The sequence below is a fragment of the Athene noctua genome, chromosome 2 (genome assembly GCF_965140245.1).
Source record: "Athene noctua chromosome 2, bAthNoc1.hap1.1, whole genome shotgun sequence".
NCBI classification, from domain to species: domain Eukaryota; kingdom Metazoa; phylum Chordata; class Aves; order Strigiformes; family Strigidae; genus Athene; species Athene noctua.
The window spans coordinates 35,383,121-35,403,975 of NC_134038.1; the positions used below are offsets into that span (position 1 = coordinate 35,383,121).

The 20,855-nt window shown below is 41.2% G+C and overlaps 1 protein-coding gene across 3 annotated transcripts in view; it reads left to right on the forward strand.

Annotated features, from left to right (window-relative positions):
- JPH1 (junctophilin 1) overlaps nt 1–20,855 on the forward strand; it is a 96,668-nt gene that overhangs the window by 66,845 nt on the left and 8,968 nt on the right. For all 3 annotated transcript variants that reach the window (XM_074898821.1, XM_074898819.1, XM_074898820.1), the window contains exon 4: nt 14,595–15,256. In XM_074898821.1, the coding sequence (XP_074754922.1) occupies nt 14,595–15,256 (662 nt within the window). The remainder of the gene's footprint in view (nt 1–14,594; nt 15,257–20,855) is intronic.

Here is a 20,855-nt window from a genome sequence, read left to right on the forward strand (position 1 = left end):
ATTGCATTAATACCTCTGTTTTGTCATCCTACTGCTAGCTCACAAGCTATGTTGCATATGGTTTGGATCATTTGGTAAAAGTCCACTTCCTTTCTTGTTGCCATTGCTGTTGATAGCAACTCGTCTATGTGCTTGAGTAGATGTTTTGATATTTTCAAGAAGCATTGTAAGATAACATCGTGCCATATACTTCTCAACAAATACCTGTGTGAAATGCAGAGAGACTAGCAGCAAAGTAGTCAGTTTGCAGGCCGCACCAATAGCTCTCTTACGCTGTGTAAACATCAGAGCAGAGTAAACACAGAGGCACAAGGACTAGCCTTGGGTTTGACCAAAGTGTATGTGTGGCTGGTAAATAAGTAACTCAGCACTCTTGATCTTTGTCTAGTCCGTGACAGGAAGCATTTGATGTGGGTTTTGAGAAGGCCCCGTCAAAACCAGGAAAAGAAAGTACTGGCAGGTATTTTAAAGATAGTACCTAAGTATTCTAGTAAAACTGCTAGGAAGTTGGTTTTGACACTGCACAAATTTGCTTCCTGAGCAGAGATAGAGAAAGTAGTTGAGAGGCTTGTCCTGGTTCAGCTAGGATAGGGTTAAGTATCCCCAGCAGAGAAGGGGGAAGGGATCTCCAGTCGGGTTATTCATACCTGACGGGAGCACGGGAACTTTTTCCTTTGTGGCTTTGGTGGCAGGAAGCACGCGAGCGAGCTGTCTGTAACCATTGCGGTATTTCTCTGTATATCTTTTGTCTTGTTTACTGTTGTTATCATTGCTACTACTGTGATTCAGATTGTTTGTCACACTGTTGTATTAATTTTCTTCTTATTTTAACCCGGGGTTTGTGCCTCACTTCCAGCCCGACTGGCTGAGGGTGGGGGAGGGGCAACAGCAACGTGGTCTCTGGTCCCGGCAGGGCTTAAACCACAACAGCCTTTTTGGTGCGCCAACGTGGGGCACAAGAGGGTTGAAATAAGAATCAAAAAGGGACAGACCCTGGCCAGAGTGTGTTAGAGCAATCTGTTGGGTGTAATTTTTCTGTTTGTATTTGTTTCATAAGAAAATGTTTGCAATGCTGGCCCACTTGCTTGTGTGGTGGGGCTGGATTAATCCTTATATCCAGTGTATGATCCCAGTGCTGGCATTTGTTATTGGTGGAAAATGTATAAAGGGTCTTATGTTGATGTACTGGCTATTGACTGCTTATAATGCCTTCGTATCGCTGGGGGGGGGGGGGGGGGAGGGCCGGTACCTGTTTGCTGCCTGGGCTTTTGTTAGGGGTCTCACCCCCTCTATGGGTGAGCCAGGGGAAGAGATCCTTTCAGGTTTTGGGAGTTTCAGTTATCCTTGGAGCCTGCAGGCCAGTGTGATTGTGGCACAGTGCTTTCTGAATGCCTGCCTGATTTCGGTTTTGGCCATGCGGCACTTCTCTAACAATAGCAGTGCCCGGAAACCTGCCCTGAGGTCAGATAATAGTGAGTGGCAAGGGGTGTGGGAAAAGATGGGGAAAGGCCTGAGTCGGTGGGCACCCCCAATGCTTTGGAATTTTACTCCCGAACAAATGCAGAGCCCTGATAAGCTGATGGAGTGCTTAGAAAGGGTGTGTTACCAAGCGGGCAAAACCCAGGAGACACAAATTGCTGCAATGTGTTGGGGACTTGCCCATGCCTACCATGTCCTCTTTAATACCACCCACTGGCCTCAAGGGGGAGAAAAGGCTACAGAACCTGAGAGTGAAGTTCCTGGTACAGTATCTGGGCCAGCGAAACAGGCAAAACCAGTTTCAGTCACCTCCACCAGCACAGCGACTGAGCCAGAGAGCCAGCCAGTGCTGGTATCAGTCGCCCCAATACAGAAAACAAAATATACGAGAAAGTCAGTTCGCAAAGTGGGGGATGGGAATGAGCCGGGCCCAGCACGGGAACAGGAGGAAGGGCCAGAGGTGATCGTCCAATCTCTATCCCCAACTGAGCTGCAAGATATGCGGAGAGATTTCAACCGCCTGAGAGGCGAGCAGATTTGCACCTGGCTGCTCCGATGCTGGGACAGTGGAGCCAGTGCTTTTGAAATGGAGGGGAGAGAGGCCAAGCAGCTGGGGTCTTTGGCCAAGGATGCTGGCATTGACAGGGCTATATGGAAACAGACTCAAACCCTCAGCCTTTGGAAGCGACTCCTGCTCAGTGTAAGGGAGAGGTACCCCTACAAGGATGATATCCTTTGTCAGCTAAGCAAATGGACCAACCTCTAAAAAGGAGACTCAGTCTTTTCTGGGCGCTGTGGGGTTCTGGAGGATGCACATCCCGAACTACAGCCTGATTGTGAGCCCTCTCTACCACATAACCCATAAGAAGAACAATTTTGAATGGGGCCCTGAGCAACAACAATCCTTTGAACAAATTAAGCGGGAGATTGCCCAAGCAGTAGCTCTTGGGCCAGTCCAGGGAACATGCTCTACACCGCAGCCGGGGAGAATGGCCCTACCTGGAGCCTCTGGCAGAGAGCACCTGGGGAAACCCGAGGCCGACCTCTAGGCTTTTGGAGCTGGGGATACAAAGGCTCTGAAGCTAATTATACACCAGCTGAGAAGGAGATACTGGCAGTGTACGAAGGAGTTCGGGCTGCCTCAGAAGTGGTCGGCACTGAAACACAGCTCCTCCTGGCACCCCGACTGCCGGTGCTGGGGTGGATGTTCAAAGGAAAGGCCTCCTCCACGCATCATGCAACAGATGCCACGTGGAGTAAATGGGTTGTGTTGATAACACAACGGGCTCGAATAGGGAACCCCAGCCGCCCAGGGATACTAGAGGTGATTACAAACTGGCCAGAGAGCAAAGATTCTGGGATGTCACCAGAACAGGAGGTGACACGTGCTAAGGAGGCCCCACCATATAACGAGCTGCTGGATGAGGAGAAGCGATGCGCCCTGTTCACTGGTCTTGTCGCATTGTGGGAAAACATCGACGATGGAAGGCTGCTGTGTGGAGTCCCACACGACACGTCACTGAAGCTGCTGAGGGACAGGGTGAATCGAGCCAGTTCGCAGAGGTGAAAGCCGTCCAGCTTGCTTTGGATATTGCTGAGCAGGAAAAGTGGCCAAGGCTCTACCTCTACACTGACTCATGGGCAGTGGTAAATACCCTGTGGAAATGGCTGCAGCAATGGAAGCAGAACAACTGGCAACGTAAGGGTAAGACCGTCTGGGCTGCTGAAGTATGGCAGGACATTGCAGCCCTTGTGGAAAACCTCGTTGTGAAGGTGCGCCATGTGGATGCCCGTGTACCCAAGAGTCGGGCCACTGATGAACATCGACACAACCAGCAGGCAGACCAAGCTGCTAAGATTAGAGTGGCTCAGGTGGACTTGGACTGGCAGCGCAAAGGTGAACTGTTCATAGCCCAGTGGGCTCATGAGACCTCGGGCCACCAAGGTAGGGATGCAACATACAGGTGGGTTCGAGGGGTGGACCTCACTATTGACACCACTGCAGAGATCATCCATGGATGTGAGACGTGTGCTGCAATCAAATATGCCAAGTGGGTGAAGCCCCAGCAAAATGGAGAGCGATGGCTGAAATATAGATATGGAGAGGCCTGGCAGATCGACTACATCACACTGCCACAGACCCGCCACAGGAAGCGCCACTTGCTCACAATGGTGGAACTAACCGCTGGATGGCTGGAAACTTACCCAGCGCCCCACGCCACCACCCGGAACACCATCCTGGGCCTTGAAACCCAAGTCCTGTGGTGACACGGCACCCCAGAGAGAATTGAGTCAGACAACAGGACCCACTTCCAAAACAATTCATAAATGCCTGGGCCGAAGAACACGGCATCGAGTGCGTCTGCCATATCCCCTACCACACACCAGCCTCTGGGAAGATCGAGCGCTATAAGGGACTGTTAAAAACCACATTGAAAGCACTGGGAGGTGGGACCTTCAAAGACTGAGACATGCATCTAGCAAATACCACCTGGCTAGTCAACGTAAGAGGATCTGCCAGTCGAGCTGGCCTGGCTCAGTCGAAACCTCCACGTGCTGTAGATGGGGATAAAGTCCCTGTGGTGCTCATGAGGAGTATATTGGGAAAAATGGTCTGGTTTAGTCCTGCACCAGGCAAAGGTAAAGGCAAACCCATCCATGGGATTGCTTTTGCCCAAGGACCTGGGTGTACCTGGTGGGTGATGCAGGACAATGGAGAGGTCCGATGTGTCCCACAGGGGGACTTGATTCTGGGTGAGAACATGCGAACATGCCAGGAATTATGTTGTGCCTTTGTAAATTGTTAATTTGTCATTGCTAACTGCTGAATGGCAGCTGGACGTGACACAGATGGTATAGAATAAAGGGGTGGATTATGTCCTGGTTCAGCTAGGATAGGGTTAAGTTTCCCCAGCAGAGAAGGGGGAAGGGATCTCCAGCCGGGTTATTCATACCATGCTGATGTCAGGTCTGGGCGCGGGAGCTTGGGAACTTTTTCCTTTGTGGCTTTGGTGAGAGGAAGCATGCGAGTGAGCTGTCTGTAACCATTGCGGTATTTCTCTGTATATCTTTTGTCTTGTTTACTGTTACTACTGTTTACTGTTATTATCATTGCTACTACTGTTGTTCAGATTGTTTATCACACTGTTGTATTAAATTTCTTCTAATTTTAACCCGGGGTTTGTGCCTCACTTCCAGCCTGACCGGCTGAGAGTTGAGGAGGGGCAATGGCAACGTGGTCTCCGATCCCAGCAGGGCTTAAACCACCACAAGGCTGTAGAAGAGTACCACAAAACAATAAGCCATTTCTACCACTGATTCCTTATTGTAGGTGCTTATCTTTACTTAGCAAGAAGGGAAGGTTGCATTTAAGGCTGCATTAAAACCTGTTTGTATTCAGGGATGCTGCCTTTTAAAGTTAGTCCTAGGTGGATGTTGGAGAACGGCTTGCAGAGAGCAAGGCCATGGGTCTCTGCAGAAGCTGATTGCAGCCATCTGAGGTAAACAAAGGAAAAAACCCAGGGTACAGTTATGCTAACAACGGACTGTTATGTTAACAAAGAGAGAAACTGAGGTACACAACGGCCTTGAGTATGATGGTAAACAACCTTGGGAAAGAGGGCAGGCCAGAAGAAGGAAGATGTTGTGACATGCCTAAAGTGCTGCAGGGGGCTGGGATATTATAATGTAGCCTTTTACACGTATCCAATAGATCTGCGAGTAGTATGCATGATTATTGTAGAGTGCTTATATAAGGTGTGATTTCTTTCAGTAAAGTGGAAGCTTGCTCTATCATTCACATTGAATCAGCTGCTTGCTTCCTCCGTCCTCTGCAGGTGGAAGGTTTGTGTATCCTAACTTTTACATTGCTGAATGATGAATGATGATGTTCCTTTGTCAGGTTGTGTCAATAGTATAACATCACATTATGTGTTATCTTTGTGTAATATTTTTAGGTCATGTCAGCAGTACATGGTGTGAAGGACAGCAGGCTGCCAGATCAGATCACAACAGTTCCATAAAATAAATACATGTAGGCATCGTGCTCCATGTTGTTCATGGATTTATTGAGTGATTAACTGTTGACACGTGCTAGTTTCAGTGTTACCTCTGGTGCAGTGGAAGAAAGGCTACCAGGAGTACTGCTCAAGGAAGCAACAATGCTAACAACAGATTGAGAAGTCCTAGAAGTGTAAAGGGGAGAAAATATCAGCAAAGCTAAGGTATTTTCAAGAGAGGAAGAGGAGGAAATGAGCATTTGGGAGTAAGAGTGAATTAAGAAAGATTACAAAGCATTCAAAATAGTAAATATTACATTTTAGAGTATTTTTGAATTGTGCAAAATATGCACTCTTTTCCACTTGTTTATCTTTATAGTTTGCTTTCCTAGGCAGCCATGGTACTTTCATGCTAGTGGTATTAAGTCCAGAAAAAAATTAAGTATTTTAAGGCAGACAATGGAATTTAAAAATTAATTCAGGCAAAATTTTTTATTTGCTCGTTGCTAGGGAAGGTAATTCCTAGCATTTAATATGTTGATCATACCTCACCAAAATGCAGTTGCCATCAGAGGCTAAAAGTTAAAGCAGGCATCCAGACTTGCGTTTCTTTTACATCTCACCAGATAGTGTCAACAATTTATTCCATTTCTGTTCTTCTTTCTCTTTTGTGACATGCTTTATTTTTAAACTTTAGCAAATGTGTGATTTTTTTCTCTAAAGCATTCTCAAGGAGAGCTTTTATTCCAGCTGGCATAACCAACTTTAAATGCAGCCAAAACAGGGCAACAGGGCCTACATATCTCATTTTGAATTAAGGAATTACTAAATAACATACGTATGCATCACTGGGAGTAGGACATTTCTTTCTAGGGAAATCCCACCACCTTTGGTGATCAAGTGAAGTTCCATCTTACTGTCTGGGGGTTAGAAATCTTATATACCTTGCTGCACATTGACCCAGGCATGAAACAACTGCACCGTTCCATGCCCTATTGCTGGGGCACTATATCCATCAGAAGGGTACTGCAGACATCTGGGGTGATAACCTCTTAAACTACCATTAGGAAGCATTTCTTTACCAAGAGGGGTGGTAAAACCCTGGAACAGGCTTCCTAGAAAGGTGGTCAATGCCCAAGCCTGTCAGTGCTTAAATGACATTTGGACAATGACCTTAATGAAATAATTTAACTTTTGGTCCGCTCTGAAGTGGTCAGACAGTTGGACAAGATGATCATTGTAGGTCCGTTCCAACTGGAATTATTCTATTCTATTCTATTCTATTCTATTCTATTCTATTCTATTCTATCCTATTCTATGCTATCCTATCCCATCCTATCCCATCCCATCCCGTCCTAAGGCAGAAGTGATCTCTCAGACCCCTATGCCTCTTTAAGCACCTTGCCTTATATCTGTCAATTTCTCTATGGCTATAATCCTCAACCCTTAATTTCCAGCCCTATTCAGTCCCAGTTCAGTCTGCCAAGATGGCAGACAGGACCGCCAAACATTACTAAAACCATATCTCTGCTCTGCTGACTTCACCAACACATTTTACACATGACTTAGCACAGCCCTCCATTCATTTGGGCTGAATTCAAGCCAGCAGCCTAGCAGTTAAAAGCTTTTTTTCCCTGTTACCAGTGTAACCTTCAGAAAAATAAGAATAAAACAGAGGAAGTACTAATGACATTAATTACAGTTCTTCCCCCCCTACACAACTTCACAATGAAGCAATAATAATAAACCCTATCTTTCGAAAATTTACTGAATATAGTTATTTGCACATTCGTAATGACTCATTGAATCACTTCTTTTAGCAGACTGATAAATTATTATTTTTATTTCCTTCACCTACAGTTACCATCCTGAATGCTGAGGAATTATTATAAAATAGATGTCCTATCCTGAAAAATCCTAACATAAGAGCAGTTTGGATGCTTGCAGGAAAAAAGATCCTGTATTAATTGATCCTCTAATGGGTCACTAGGCTTTCCAAGTTTTATTAATGTTCGTAATAAATCTTATTATGAGAGCATAGATATTGTTGCCAACAGTGATACCTTAGAAAGCCATTGATTACATCAGAAGTTAACAAACCAGATGGTTTTCACTGGCTTATTTCTCAAGCAGTATATAGCAACCTGTAGTACCAACACCAAACTATCTATTTTCTTTTTTTAGTACAGTGCATTTAAACACAAAAGTCTTCAGCTTTTGCTTCAACAATATCACGCTCTGGATTTGTACTAGGATATAATGTGCAGTAAGAAACTTACTCATTGTTTACTATTTCCTTCTCCCGATTTTTGAATTCTGATTCAATGGACAGTTCTCGACTTCTCCAGGAAGGTGACATTTATGAAGATATGTGACAAACTTGTGGCTAGAATGTTGTGTTGGCTTTTGATTACTCAGAAGATTTGTACTCCATTCCTAGTTTTGAAATGGCTTGCTGTGCAGCGTTAGGCTATGGCTTTACCAAAGATTTAGCAAAGCTTTGGCCATGACAGTGCTTTATCGACAACAGGCTACTGAATTCAGAGAGATTATTTAGATGAAGCATGTGCTTTTGGTCATGATTTCCCTTTGGTTTAGCTCCCCTATCTGTAAAATGGACTATTGGTATAACCTATTTGCTGTCTTCTGTATTGTACTTTGAGATTGCGAACTTTTCAGAGCAGGAATTCTCTCTTTTATGGAAGAGTTCAGTAGTTTCATAAAAAGGGGGCTATTGGGATTCAAGAGGACTTTCTGCGAGAGAATGGACATGTGAGCAATCCTGCGTGAGAACAAGACTGATAAGAGCCTCAGCCGAGCAAGAATGTGATAAGGATGTGACCCTGAATGAGGGGGGAGAAACTCGACGAGACAAACAACCCCTGGAAGGGGTTGGGACGGAAGAGGAAGTTACACAAGGCGGGAAGCCTGGCAAGGCTGATGTGGCACTTTTTATCCAATCACAAGAAGGTTTAAAGCGCGGGCTAAGTTAACTGTCCAATCTTGAGGACTTGAACTGCTTGTTACTCACGTATGCGGGAGAACATTATAAAAGGGCTTTCTTAGTTGTAATAAACGGGCATTGCTTGATCACATTGGTCGTGTGCATGCTCAGCTCTCCCGCGAGGGGCCTCTGTTCTTGGCAGGTTTGCATATAGACTGCAGTGTCCTGATTGAGCAAATATCTTTGATCGTGTCACCGTTACCCCACAGACAATCGGTAAACCTTGCAGTGAAGATTGAGAGTCTTTCCGCTAATGATTCATATGTGTAAACAAAACTAGGGAGTGAAGTATCTGCTTCATGGGTGGAATTTGCCTATAAATGCAACATAAATTTTCTTGTAATCATGAAATTATAATTTAATTTGTTCCCTGGATTACTCTTTATATAGCACCATATACTCTTTATGTAGCACTAAAGATAGATAGGTTACATCACATAGTGTGTACTCTAGTTTAAAAGCAGAAATAAGCCCAAGCTTACCTAATAATGACTTCTAATATACCTTGAAATTGAATTCCATCATTTCAGCATCAGCAGTACTTTAAATATTATATTCTGTAAATATTATATTCTAGAGCCTGCATTAGTGGCATTGCAATCTTTTTTTTCCTTTCAGAAGACTATAAAATTGTAATATGAAGTGCTTGTTTTTTCCTGAATTGTAAGAATGTTAAGGCTGTGGGAACAAAAGAGTGGAAGAAGTATCATGAAGAAATTGTAAGAGCTTTATAAAAATATTGATAAGTTTGGGGTTTTTTCTTCAGGAAAAGCTGTCTTTTTTTTTCTTTTTTACTGTAAAATTGAACAGAGTAAGAGTCTAAATGCCATTTCCATATATTAAGAAGGTGTTTTTGCTGTGTTTTTCGTCTTCCTCTGAAAAACAAATAGAGGACATGTCTGAAGATAAAAATTGGTCTCTACAGTAAAGAACACATCAATCTCTGGGTTTTAAATACAGTTTTGTAGTTATGATGACCTAATTAAGCACAGTCTCATTGGTAATGCAAGGCAATTCCCAAATTAGATTTTTGCACAGCGTATATACTTACAACACCTTCCATGCAAATCACTTTTAACTGATTTAAAGGTTGTGGGTGGGCCTTCACAAATTGGAAGGGGTTGAAGGTGAAGGAGGATCCTCACTTCTTGTGCATCAGCCAACCAGTTTACAACTGGATGTACCCATCCACCACGGGGACCGGAGTCACCCAGGTGACAAGACTGCTACATTCCTATAACCTGTGCTTACCTATAGGGTCTTAACAGGAACCTACTTCAGTCACATACGAGTCCAGGGCTGCAGAATAGACATCTTCTGTCATGTATGGTGGGAGGCCCTCATCTGTAATACTTTGTGTCTCAAGCTTAGCTCAGAGAAACCTACTGTCCCAAAACTTTTTTGCTACTTCCAGAGAGTAGAGTTTTCTAGCAAAGTCCTAGTGGATTTTCTTACAACATTCCCTCTACAAAGGAATGTGTCTGGCACTGTGAAAATGTTCCCTGTGGAACTGTTTGTTGATATCAACAGAATTCCCTGTTTTAAACAATTTTGGTTCAGGGAAAAGCTTTTAAACGTGAGGGTCCACTGCATACTTTCTTTTTACATGTTATAACAAGTTTTGACAAGTTACAAATTTATAACAAGATGTCCAAGATCATGCAAGTGTACATGGAAAGTTGCAAAAGAGTAGGATGCAGTGAATTAACTCTTAAAGAAAATAGTGTCATACAGAACTAAAATGTACTAGAACATAGTATATTTTAGTTTACATAGTACTGTTTTTAATCCAATATTCTAGTATATTTTAACTGTGTAAATTACTAATTACTGTTACTTAATATTAGAAAACTACAGAAATGTTCTTGTATTACTTGAAAACACATTGTCCTGCAGTCCTGCCACAAAACATCACTGTTACTACAGAAGTCCTTTTTGCCAGTTAAAAGAAGTATTAATAATTTGGGGAATATAGAAATTGTTATACTAAAATGAGGAAAAAGCTCATTAAATTATGGAAATGAGATTTATTGCAGGTTACTCAGTTATGCATATTAACTGTGGAATTCAGAATTGCTCCTCGAAGAATCACCAGCCCTCCTGTGAGGAATCTCAGTGCCCTTGGCACTTTCTGAGCTCATCCTCATTCAGTCCCATCCTTTTCCCTTCATCTTTTCTCTTTCACGAGTCCATAATACCTGAAACTGGCTAGATTGAATAGGCAGGAGTATGACCTGAAGATTGTGTGTATAAATATTTATCTACGCCTTTTTCCCCACTATCCTAGATGCATTCTGCAATACTTCTCAAGATGCAGATTTCATCCTTAGCTGATGAGGTACAAGGTCTCTTTTTAGCCTTCTTGGGAAACACTGGCTACATTTACAGTGTTCTGCAAGATGACATTTTCAGATACTGCTTGAGTCACAACCCTGAAACAGCCCCATGCTGCCAATATGTATACCTCACTAGGCCATGGGAGAAAGCATGCAGCCATCACCTCTCTAAAAATGCTGTGGCAGAACCAGGGCACCCTTCTCTTCTTATTTACAGGGCTGGCCATCCTGTCACGTCACTTACTGGAGCCCTTCCAGGAGGAAGAACATGTTGCACAAGAACTCCACAAGAAATTCTAGATTTAGAACAACTATGAGTGTGTCTGCAACCAAACCAAAGCTTCCTTCACCCCACAGCCATCAATGAAATGCTGTTCAAGCTGACCATCAGACAGTATGTGACATCAGACACATCCACACAGTCCTTTGGCTTTCTTTCAGAGGCTATTCTCCCCAAATACTGGCTCACACTTTAATGGTGCCATCCAGCTGCTGGCATCAAAACAGCTGTGTAAGCCAAAACCACCCCATGGCTGACCTTCAGCCAGCAAAGGGGCATCAATTCTGAACCAACAGTAGCAGGGTCAGTATGTCACCATAAGAAAGCACACAGGTTTATCCGCAAAGAAAACTTATCTTTACTTGGTTAGAAAACATTTCTTTGTTCTGCTTTCCAGAGCAGGTTCTCCTTAGGCACTTGGACATATCATGTCTAGGAATATATCTACTGGTTGCTTGAACCACAAACTGAGGAATAGACTCTGTGTTTATTTCCTAGACAGATAGTCCCACTTTACCTTCTTCTCACCCTCAAATCCTGTTCTCTTCCTCATTAAGATCAGACAGCTGAGAAATCTTGTAGGATCAGATGTTAGTGACTCCCTTTCCAAAATCCTGTGGTCCTGGTTCCTTTAAAGTTGTGCTGTAGAGTGCTCTTACGTTGAAGAAAAAGGACGCTGTTGCCCATGTCTGTAGTGCTCGTTAATGTCTTTTAAGAAAGGGGACAGATAAGTCCTGTCAAGTATACTTAGTCCTCAGAAGGGAGTGGGAACTGTGTTCTGACTGCTTGGTGTCAGTGGTTCAGACAGGTGCATAATCTGATTGTACTGAATACAGTGAACAGATGTAAAAAAAGTCCTTGGACAATCTCCAAAGCTAATTTCAGTGTAGAGCCAAGAATTGGAGTGTTCAAAAGACCTGCCTGGCAAGATGGGAGGCAAGGGATATATCTCTGATAGCCATATGTGATGCACTGGGGGGTGGGACAGAGGGCTGCTGTGTTACGTAAAGGCAATCACTGAATGTCTGGTCTCAGATGTTACTTGGATGCAGATGGCTACAGCTTTCTCTGGTGGGGCTCAGTGTCGCTCAGTATCCAGTATTGCCAGATGCCCAATAAAAATACAGGATTGTTAGCCTGTTGACACTTAACTTCTTTGGGAAGCTCCAGTTAAAGATGAGAATTTGTTTTGGTTTAAGTTTTTTGGTTTTCACTCTACCAGTGTCTCATGGAGACATGGGCAGCCAAGACCTGGCTTCCCTCTTGTTTCAGAAATTCCAACACAATTGGAGGTCTCAGGAGGAGAGAGAGTCCCTCTGGCCGGCCTTGGGAGGCTTTTAGTTGATTACAGGAAACAGTGGAGAAGTTTGACATTTCTGAGGCTGAGTTGTGTTCCTTATGAATGTGCCTTCAGTCCATCAAGCACCATCAGATAGTAGTAAAAGTCATTATCTTCACAGATATTGGGCAGTGGAGAGCTGTCACAGGATGTGAATTTTCTAGATAGGTGAGGAACAGATCAGGTACCATTTGAGCAGCATTGTAAGGCTGAAGAGATGATATTCCAGTCGGGATAGTTTCACCACAGCAGTCATAAGGAACAAGCTAATTGGATGTGTCCATAATAAACTGTCACCGCAATTTGACAGTTCCATGGCTTGGGCTTAAAGGTTAGGAAGAGCTCTTTTAGCCATCCTTTTCTCTTTACACCCCTAATTGTATCCCGTGTAAAAATAGAAGAAAACTGAAGTTTATGCATGTTAAAACCCTCAGCACTACCTTATGTGTCTCAGCAAAGATGGAAGGAAATCCCCTGCATGACAGACAATTTTGTGAATGGTGATCATCATTGTAACTTTATATATGGCAACTTCTAATTTGTGTTGTGCTGCCTTTCCCTTTTACCAGGAAGGTTATAAAAAGCCATAAGAACCAAGCCTCTAGTCCTCTCCCTCTGTGCAGGCTTAACTCCTCAAAGCTTCCTCCTCAAATGTCATTTGAAAACAAATCCTGGCTTGTCTGCATCTAGCCTTCTTTCTCAACAGCTCCCTATTTCCACCCCTGGTTTTCAGATGTGCCAAAAACGTTGTGATTTTCCTCCTCAGAAGGCACTGCATGCCCAGTAGTTGTTCTTCTCAGCAATGCTTACTTACCAGATGACTCAGTAACTTCCGAAAACTTCATGCTGCTCTTCCTTCCTCTCATCTTAGCGCTGTGTAGGGATGCATATGCTTCTGGCATCTGTAAAAACACTGTATCTGCCTAACACAGCTAGAGCCTTCTTTAAACTCAAAGGCAGAAAAATGTGTGCAGACATGCTTCTCTGGGCACGGAAATTCTCTATGACATAAAACGCAGATAAGCCTCACTTACAGAAGATTAAAAAATCAAAGGAAAGTAGTGGTGCTAGCAAAGATAGAAGTGGAGAAACAGTTGCTGTGTGTTTGGCAGAAGCCATTATTAAACATAGAGAAAGGTCATTATAGTTCTTTGTTCCCAGAGCTCCCCAGCTTCTGACTTCTTACGGGACCTGATCCTGGAATCTGGGATGTGGCCTTTAGGAAGAAAAATGGAAAACGCTGCCCCCACAATAGACATATTTACAGTAATTTTGTTTCTTCAACGGAGTGTTTCCTCAAGTCTTAGCACTGAATTGTTAAATCAGACAACCAAAACCCGGAGCAAAGCATCTCAGCCGGCTTGTCTTTATGTAAACAGCTGCATAGAAATGCATCTTGATAAGTGAGTCTTAGTGGTGAATGTGCTCATGGGTGTTTAGCTAGGATTTGGGGAGAGGATATTCTTCATACTGGCTGCTCTGTATTTCCCTAGTGAATGTGAATTTGTCTCCCTAGCTTCTAAACAGGAATTGTGTTACCGGCTAGAGTGGTTAAACTGGTTCTTCATATGGTAAGCGATCAGATTAGGAAGACAAAGCCAGTGTGTGAGAGTTCAAAGCACATATATATGTATCTAAAAAAAGGTAACATGCACACAAAGGGAAAAAAAGTGATTCAAGCCCTATTTCCTGTAGGTTTTAAGGGCAGATGAGACGTTTCATTATGATGGTTAATTACTTCCATGTCAAACAGATACTATGATGATGAGGATTGAAGTTAAACAGATTAGAGTAATTAAGCAAAACACACCTCAAAACATGCCTCAGAAAAAGAAAGAATGATGGTTATGTAAGGTAAGTCAGTCTTCAGTCCCTCAAACTTCACTCAGAGACAATTTATGTCCTATGACCCTTTGCAAGACTGAAGACATAAAGTGAACCAAATTAGTAGTAGTCCCAACAGTTACCAGAAAGTAGAGTAACTTCAGCTGCTGAGTGATTTAGAGTAAATCACTGTGGATGTCAGTGAATTTTTGGTAATACCGGCCCCTGCCGTCATTTTAGCAAGGCAGTCCAGTCTGACATCCCAATGCAATAGTTCTACTGTGAAGTCTTATTTTTGTTTTAATCATAATATTTCTATTACACTATTTTTCAGGCCCTGATTATATCAAACAAAAATTTCAAGAAGGAATGGAGGTGAAAGAAAAATCTGAAGAAAAAGTTCAGGAAAAGCCAAGTACCCCAAAAGAGTCACCTCACTTTTATCGAAAAGGTACTACACCCCCTCGAACCCCAGAAGCAAGTCCAAGGCATAGTCCTCCTCTTTCTTCTGATCCTTCTCCTTCAAAACAACTGAAAAAGCAAAACTCCACTTCTGGGGCAAGACTCAATCAAGAAAAAAAGCTTTTAGCCAGTGAGAATATAACACCCACAATTAACAAGCCTTTATATTCAAAAGCACCAATGAAGGAGGAAGTAGCTGTGAAACACCAGACAAAGTTTTCAGCCCATCACAATCCCATCAGCACAGAGAATGGGGAGCTTCATGGTCACTACCATGGCTATTATGTAAAAATGAATCCAACAGTGCTTCCACAGGAGCTCAGGGAAGAAGATGAATATGTCAACCCATCACCGTCAACACTTGCACGGATACCACCCTCACAGAAGCCAAGTCCTGCTAGATCTGGGGTTAAGCCAGATGCCAAAGAAAACAAACCTGACACAAAAATTAAGAAACCAGAATTTGCTGCACCAAAGAATCCTGCTAATAATGAGTCACATTCAGCTGTGGAAAAAGAAGTAGAAAACAGCTCGGTGAGTACTGCAAGAAACGTTTTCACTTTCACTGCCCTTTTGTCTCCTGGTACTGAGTTTTGCAACCTAAAGGCACGCAAAGCTCACTTCTGTCAACTCTTCATTTGGATATAGTCTGCTAGGTACACCAGACTGGAGTGAGGAACAAATATTCCAGTCCTTTATATTATCCTTTTTAAAAACTAGGAAGGGATAGTTGATAGCGTGTATTAGTGTATGTATGTGTATATATATGTGTGTTTAGATACATATTTGTTGTACTTCATGGCTAATTGGACAGTACTTGGAGTAGTTACACTCTCTAGCTCTTCCTCCAAAGTCTACTTTTGACTGCTGTTGGAGGCAGGATGCTGGCCTGTGGTCTGACCCAGTCCAGACCACCTCCCATTTTCATTTTCTTCTCTGTGTTGATGGTAGGCTCTAAAAACAGGCAATTTGCATAAAAATATAAACTGTTTTAAAATTAATACTTTTAGCAATGCTTGTGTTTTACAGTGATGTGAAAATTTGTACTTTTTTTTTGTCAGGAAATGGAGAAGGAGTTTTAAAACTATACATTCAGATCAGTGTGAATCTGAATCTCGTTGTTATTTAGAAATAATAGAACTATCAATAGTTATGCAAAAGGGGAGAGATGACTAATAGCATTTCTATTCCATGTTAGAAGAAGCAGCCAGGTTATCAAATTCAGAATCTATGATGTTGATAAAATTATATCTGGGCCAAGAGAAACTCAGGAAAATGTTAGTTGTAGATCCTAAAGTTAACCTTTAGCGAATGAAGAGGTCTATATAATTGGCATAATGTTTCTTTTTTATAAGTGATGTGCGGAGTAACAACTTTACAACCAGTAAGGTTATAAAGAAAGTATGTTTATTCAGCGCTGGGTGCACGGGGGATCACTCCACCACAAACATGCACACCTTGGAGTGAAAAGCAGCTCCTTTTTATAGTGTAAAACGTTTACATATTCATTATAATACCGAGAACAGGGAGAGATATTACAATTACTTTTGAGAATTCATTATCATAAATCCCACCCCGAGTTCCTCCCTGTTGTGTCTGCGCAGTGGTTCCTGGTGGTCTTGGGTGGGGGTCTTCAGGATGAAGATTGAAGATGCCTCCTCTTCCTCTCGTGACTTTTCACCCAATTAGGTCTTTTCAGCATGTCAATTTAGAATTCCTTGAATCCTCGTTCCTTATCTTGGGACTCAGTAGTTGCAGCCTCTCCCTTATCTCAAGAGCCCATCCTGCTGAGAATTTATCCTGCTGAGAGCCCTGCATCTATTTTGTTAAAGTTTCTCACTTCATAAGTATTGTTTCTTTGAATCGTTTTTGGTACTCCAGTTGAAAAAACTGTGTGTCATTATTAATGGGATAAGCAGAATGACCCATTTAATGAGCTCCAGATAGCCTAGCACTGATCTCAGGCAAAACAGTTGAATAATTGACACCAGACTTTGTTAATAAAGAATTTAAAAATAAAGAGGTGTAAGAATTTCCAACTAACATGAATTGTAAAAGATCTTGTCAAACAAGTTTAACATCTTCAGGTGTGACAGAAGAATCATATCCTCAATCAAGAAGGTCATTTGACTTGCTTTTACACAGTTATGTATTCTGACAAAGAAGCCAGAGTAGTGCAAAGGCTAAATGTCACATCAAAATAATTTTAAAAAAACTGACTGATGGTTCTCAAAAAGTAATTAGAAAAACACTGGTAATTTAGTACTATTCTGGTGAAGTGCTTCTTGGATTAATTCTGCTGCCCTATTTTATTAACATTCTTATTAATTACATGGAAGAGGACATAAAAGCATTACCCATGAAGTTTACAGAAGACACAGTGATCAGGAAACTGATAATGAAAACAACGGATCAGCAATACAAGCTGATCCAAATCACCTGCTAGGATCTTTCTTGTACTTTGCAAGTATAATTATCCATGTGCAGCAGCAAAATATAAGATTGTATATTGAACAACAGTTAATAGAGCCTGGTCATGAAGGAATGGAACTGGATAAGGTTGGTGGATCAGGAGCAAGAGAGGCAACTGAGCACAAGCTCCCAGTCGCCTGCTGTTGTTCAGAGATGTTAATGTAATCCTTAGATTTATCAACAGGAAAGATTATGCAAGAGTATATGGGAGTCTGTTTTATCTGGGTTTGGCACTGGTGCAACCACTTCTGAAATAAAATACAGCATCCATAAATCAGGGATTTAAAATGAAAAAAAACCTTAATGGAAAGTCTCACAAAGAGCTGCAAGAACGATTAAAACATATCTTACAATCAAAGTTTCAAGGCAAAAAACTCTGACACAGTAAGTCAGTAAGTATACTTTATAAAATAGTTTCCCAAGCTAACAGGCGAATGTGTAAGAAGATCCAACAGATGGACAGATTTAGATAAAAGTCCTGGTTTAAGTTGCTTTTAATGGTATTAATTAAATGTAACATCAGTTTTCAGATGCTGAGTTTTTGGAGCTGTCACTGAATAGTTCAATAATGAGCATTTTGCCAAGATGATATCCTCTAGTTCAGCAGGGAGTTTACATTCTGTTTTGTGTGGATCAAAGTAGATGTTCACAGTGGTTTTGTAATCTGCAAATCTGTATTACAACTGATATCAACCCTTTAACCTTTCAAATCTCACAGATATGACTCCTATGTGGGGTAACACAAAGCTGTCAGGCTTGTAAATGTTGAGTGAGCAGACACAAAATTTTAGCCTGAATTGGATTTTTTTGTTTAGCTCTGGGGAAAATAAGTGGCTAGAAATAGTCCTTATTTTTCCTACATTCCGTCCAAACCAAAAATGGTTTGGAGCTGAGGGAGTCTTCACCTTAAGAAACCAAGTAGGGCACCTGAACAGCAGTTTATTGACCTTCTAGAATAATCAGGATAAGGACCATGAACCTTATATCTTCCTTGTTATCAGGAAATTGTATCAGATAGTGTACATTAGCTACTGTTTGTTTACTGATGTTACAGGTCATCTGGGAACTGTCCCTCTGCTTCATTGGAGCAATCCAATTGCATTATTCTTATTATCAGCATTTTAATAAGGAAGGAGGGTAGAGTTAGGAACTCGTTTTTAATATAACAGCATTTAATACATATGTAGATGTGTGTGTTTTTTTCAAAGATGTCTTCCATATATGTCTATAAATTTTCCCTTATAAAATAAATTTCCTACATGCTTATTTCTTTAAATACTGAAATGAGTACAAATCCTAAAACAATTTAAGCAGAAAGGAGTAGCCTACTGGCCTGCCAGACTGAGGGAGAGACTTAGTACAGAATGACTGCTAACATTGCCTGGAGACTTTTCTCTTTAATTTTTTCTATCACCTTTCAACTTCAGAAAAACAGTAGCCTGTTATGCAGTATCCTGAACTGAGCTCAGTCATGTGCTGGAGTTACACAGTGGCTATCCCAAGAGTGCACAGTTACTGAGGAGACGCCAGATTAGTACACTTCTCTTTATCCCAAACACTTTAGAATGTTGAGAGATTTCAGAAGTTTAGGGCTGCATTGGGGAATTATTTTGGTTTAGTCAGTAATTGGAATTGCTTTATAGTCATCTTGACCAATGATTTTGTTGGGATTTGGAAGTACATCTGCTTTAGATACTTCATAAAAGTTTAAAAACATACTTGTTAAAGAATATAAAGAGAAAATAACTCTCACTCATGAAAAGAAAAGAAAAAACATGTTTGTGGAATGCAAAAATTAATCTATAACATTTATTGAGCAATTTCATTAGATTATTCAAAAGTGCTGTATAAAATTAGGCTGTGCTTTTTCTAAGTTTCCAGTGATAATTTATTAAGAACATAGATACAAAATGTAAGATTTTTAAGTTCTTCCTTCCATGTATCTAAATTAAAGCCATTTCTTACATCTGAATGAAACACAAACTTTAATTTGGATTAAGAACTTTAAACAGCTTTATTTACAGAACAGTCTGCAGCAGCTGTTTTAGTAATCAAATTCATGTTTCTTATTTTCTGTGAATCTGTCACATCCTTAAGAACATCATTGAATATCATCTCTGCAATAAGTTAGTTATAGAAACAGTATTGATTCTCTAGACATACCCATTTCTGGCATTATACTTGAAAAATATCAGCACGTACTTCTTATGCCACATGTATGAATGTGTTTCTCTATGTAATTATTTTCCAATGTTCAAAAATCAAAGTTTAAAATCATTTCAGAGCTCATAAGAAAGACTCACAGTTTTATCAAGGTGAAAACATGAATAAAGTATGATGACAAAGTCAGTGCTTGTCAGCTGCTCCAAAAGAGCTGTCTGTTTCCAGGCATTTACCCTAATAAATGAGAGGTACATCATCCTTTTTCAACTGAAAATTAGGCACCTTCAAAGTAACTTGTATTTACCACAGTGTGAAGTGTGCACAGACACTTGAGCACAAACCAGTACCTTGTTTCTAATTGCTCATTAGCAGCCTCTAGCCCCAGTATTGGTTTGTATGCTGCTATCCCACCTTGAATATGAGCTAATTTGAGATTGTCCTGGATTTGGGTAAAAAAGTGGGATTGAATTGCAAAAAATGCTATATTGCAGTGTATATTCATGAGTACACATTTTACTTGCCTGATGTGTGTCCATGTGTTGTCCTAGGTGAAGTACAAGCCCAGGCACAAGTGTTCTACTGTATTGTCATTTTTTTGGTTTGTAGGTTTTAAGCCACACAGAGTGTTTACCCTGGTTTTTACCTGTATCTGAAATCATTACATTTTACTGGATGTTACCCATTGTGCTTCTACTCTAATCTCTTTGTTCACTTAACATCCAGTTAGGAAGGGATAGAGCTACCATGATGTTAGAAAAATAGATCAGTATTTGCCTGATCCTAAAAAAAACTCTGAGCAAGAACTATATGCCAAATTTAATGGACATTCCTGATGCAATGGGATTACAAAACTAGTCTCAATACTTCCTGGCATTACATTTTAGGAAAATCATTTTCTTCCCTCCCCAAATGAAAACTAATTGTAGGATTGTATTTTTAGCTGCATAAGTCTCTGACTTAGTAGAAACTGAAAGGGCAGTTTTTAAGCAGGACTGGAGTTTTTCTACTACAGCTTCTTTAGTGCACCTGTTCTAGTCACTCTTGGACCGTGCAGACTAATTTTGGCTTTTGCTATTTTAAGCCCTTGCAGGACACTAAAGTCTTATTTATGGCATTTGTCTTAAAGCATTAAATGCTTATTTCATAGGTGTACTCGAAACAGGTAGCATATTGCATAATAACCATGTGCTCCGCAAATACTGTTTGATCATTTTTTTAGTGTATCAGGAAATTCTTCTTTGGGCTGAAAGTTGTAGTTATCAGAAGAGGAAACAAAATACATACAGCAGACCAAATAAGATGAGATTTACTTCTTTATATAAAGCATAGACTTATTATCATAAACAGATAACACATTTTTCTTTGATCTTCATATAAAATAAACAACCCAGTTCTTAAGGTGTCACTTTCTTCTGTCTTTGTCGATGAGATTTCTTGATTCAAACCATAGCCCTTAGTTTTTTTAGCCTAATTTATCTAGTGTTATGATGGTGGGATT